The 2,500-nt window shown below is 34.6% G+C and overlaps 1 protein-coding gene across 1 annotated transcript in view; it reads right to left on the reverse strand.

Moving 5' to 3' along the window:
* LOC127417860 (testican-1-like) overlaps window positions 1–2,500 on the reverse strand; it is a 146,457-nt gene that overhangs the window by 58,972 nt on the left and 84,985 nt on the right. The window contains exon 5 of the mRNA XM_051658097.1: window positions 327–459. Within this exon, the coding sequence (XP_051514057.1) occupies window positions 327–459 (133 nt within the window). The remainder of the gene's footprint in view (window positions 1–326; window positions 460–2,500) is intronic.

Here is a 2,500-nt window from a genome sequence, read left to right on the forward strand (position 1 = left end):
ATTTTTAACTTGTTTGTTGTATGTTAGCAGGTCTTTAATTTTAAGCTGTTCAGAAGTTATCATCTAATGCACTTTAATTGTATGTCATAAAATGTTTGCAATTCACCTGAATGCATAACTGAAGAGTGAACAAGTACATTAAATGTATGACCTATATTTCTTCAAATGTTTGTTTGACGAGTTGCTCACACTCACATGAAATTCCAGGACATCGTATCAAAGAGCAATATTATAATCTCTATGTTTTCCTCTCAGCTGTATCAGAGTTTTTAGTGAATTTAAACCATCATTGATCTGCTGTAGTTACTGTAGTGAATATTTCTCACCTTTGATGAGTATGTGTGTCCATCAGAACCACACACCAGACTGGAGTGAACTACAGGACACAGCCTACATTTCCCATGAGTCATAGCTCCCATCCATCGCTTATGTGGAAGACTTCCTTTCCTGGGTTTAATGCTACAGAAAGGGAGAGAGATGATGAGTAGATGTCACAAATCTACATTTATTCCATCTGTTTGATATTACAACACATGACAGCTTTTTTGATCAGTCTCAAACTCACACACACAAACACACTCAGGATGAACGTAACATTTATATAGTGCTTTTCTGCCACTACACTCATAGCACTTTACACAGTGAATAGGGGACTCTCCTCAACCTCCACCAGTGTGCAGCATCCACATGGATGATGTGACGGCAGCCATAGTGCACCAGTACACTCACCACACACCAGCTATTGGTGGAGAGGAGAGAGTAGAGTGATAGAGCCAATTAGTGGATGGGGATTATTAGGAGGCCATGATTGATAAGGGCCAATGGGGGGAATTTGGCCAGGACACTGGGGTTACACCCCTACTCTTTCAGAGAAGTGCCCTGGGATTTTTAATGATCACAGAGAGTCAGGACCACGGTTTAACGTCTCATCTGAAGGACGGTGCCATTTTTACAGTATAGTGTCCCCGTCACTATACTGGGGCATTAGGACCCACACAGAGCGCAGGGTGAGCACCCCCTGCTGGCCTCACTAACACTTCTTCCAGCAGCAACCTGAGTTTTCCCCAGGAGGTCTCCCATCCAGGTACTGATCAGGCTCATCCCTGCTTAGCTTCAGTGGGTAACCAGGCAAGAGCTGCAGGGTGATATGGCTGCTGGCAGCCGTAGCTGTCTTTATCAGCAGATAAAGAGAGTCACAAAAGACTTCTATAATGTCACTCTTGTTCACACTCAAAATGTCAATAAAAGGCGTAAAATCAGCGTGTTCATCTCAAGGGGACACAGACACACATGAACTCTCTCTCTAGCAGGTCAAAGAATGACTTGAATAGGTAAGTAACAATCACAGTCACTCAAAACACTTCTGTATAGTGCGAGTAACACAGTCACGAATACCATCTGTGATTTTTATACAGTCATGTACAGTTAAACCAGTGGTTATGAAAGTGTGGGACACCCCCCCGTGGAAGACGGACCCAGTTCTTAAATCTTGTTCACTTTCACTCAATTAAATAGGCTGCGGTGACAAATGCATCAATGACGTTTGTGCGCAATTTCTTCTTCTCTTTATATGGTGTCAGGTGCGCTCACTGCACTGTGCTAAAGTAAAGATGTTGTCACGTGCACGCTAGATTCGTGAATTAGGACTTAAATCTCGGTCTGTTCCTTACACAATACTATTGTATGGCTTCAAAAGACTTGAAATATAGTGCATGAGTGGTATGGACGACTTATATACAATGTACTTATGTATATGTGTATGCATTTTTTATTTGGGATTATCTTGTGATATAATAATGTGATATGAAGTACACATAATAAATACATTATATATATATATATACACATTATATATATATATATATATATACATACACATACATACATTATACATATATGTATATATAATGTATGTATATATATAAATACTTTATATATATATGTATATATAATGTGTGTGTGTGTGTATATATATATATATAAATTAATACATTATACATATATATATATATATATATATATATATATATATATATATATATATATATATATATATATATATATATATGTATATATAATGTGTGTGTGTGTATATATATATAAATACATAATATATATATATATATATATGTATAATGTGTGTGTGTGTATATATATATATATATATATATATATATATATATATATAAATAAATATATTATACATTATATATATATATATGTATATATAATGTGTGTATGTATATATATAAATACATTATGTATATATATGTATATATAATGTGTGTGTGTGTGAATATATATATATATGTATATATAATGTGTGTGTGTATGTATATATAAATATGTATATATAATGTGTGTGTGTGTGTGTGTGTGTATATATATATATATATATATTACATTATACTGTATATATACAGTGGTGTGAAAAAGTGTTTGCCCCCTTCCTGATTTCTTATTTTTTTTGCATGTTTGTCACACTTAAATGTTTCAGATC

Source organism: Myxocyprinus asiaticus, chromosome 27, assembly GCF_019703515.2.
Source record: "Myxocyprinus asiaticus isolate MX2 ecotype Aquarium Trade chromosome 27, UBuf_Myxa_2, whole genome shotgun sequence".
Taxonomy (NCBI): Eukaryota; Metazoa; Chordata; class Actinopteri; order Cypriniformes; family Catostomidae; genus Myxocyprinus; species Myxocyprinus asiaticus.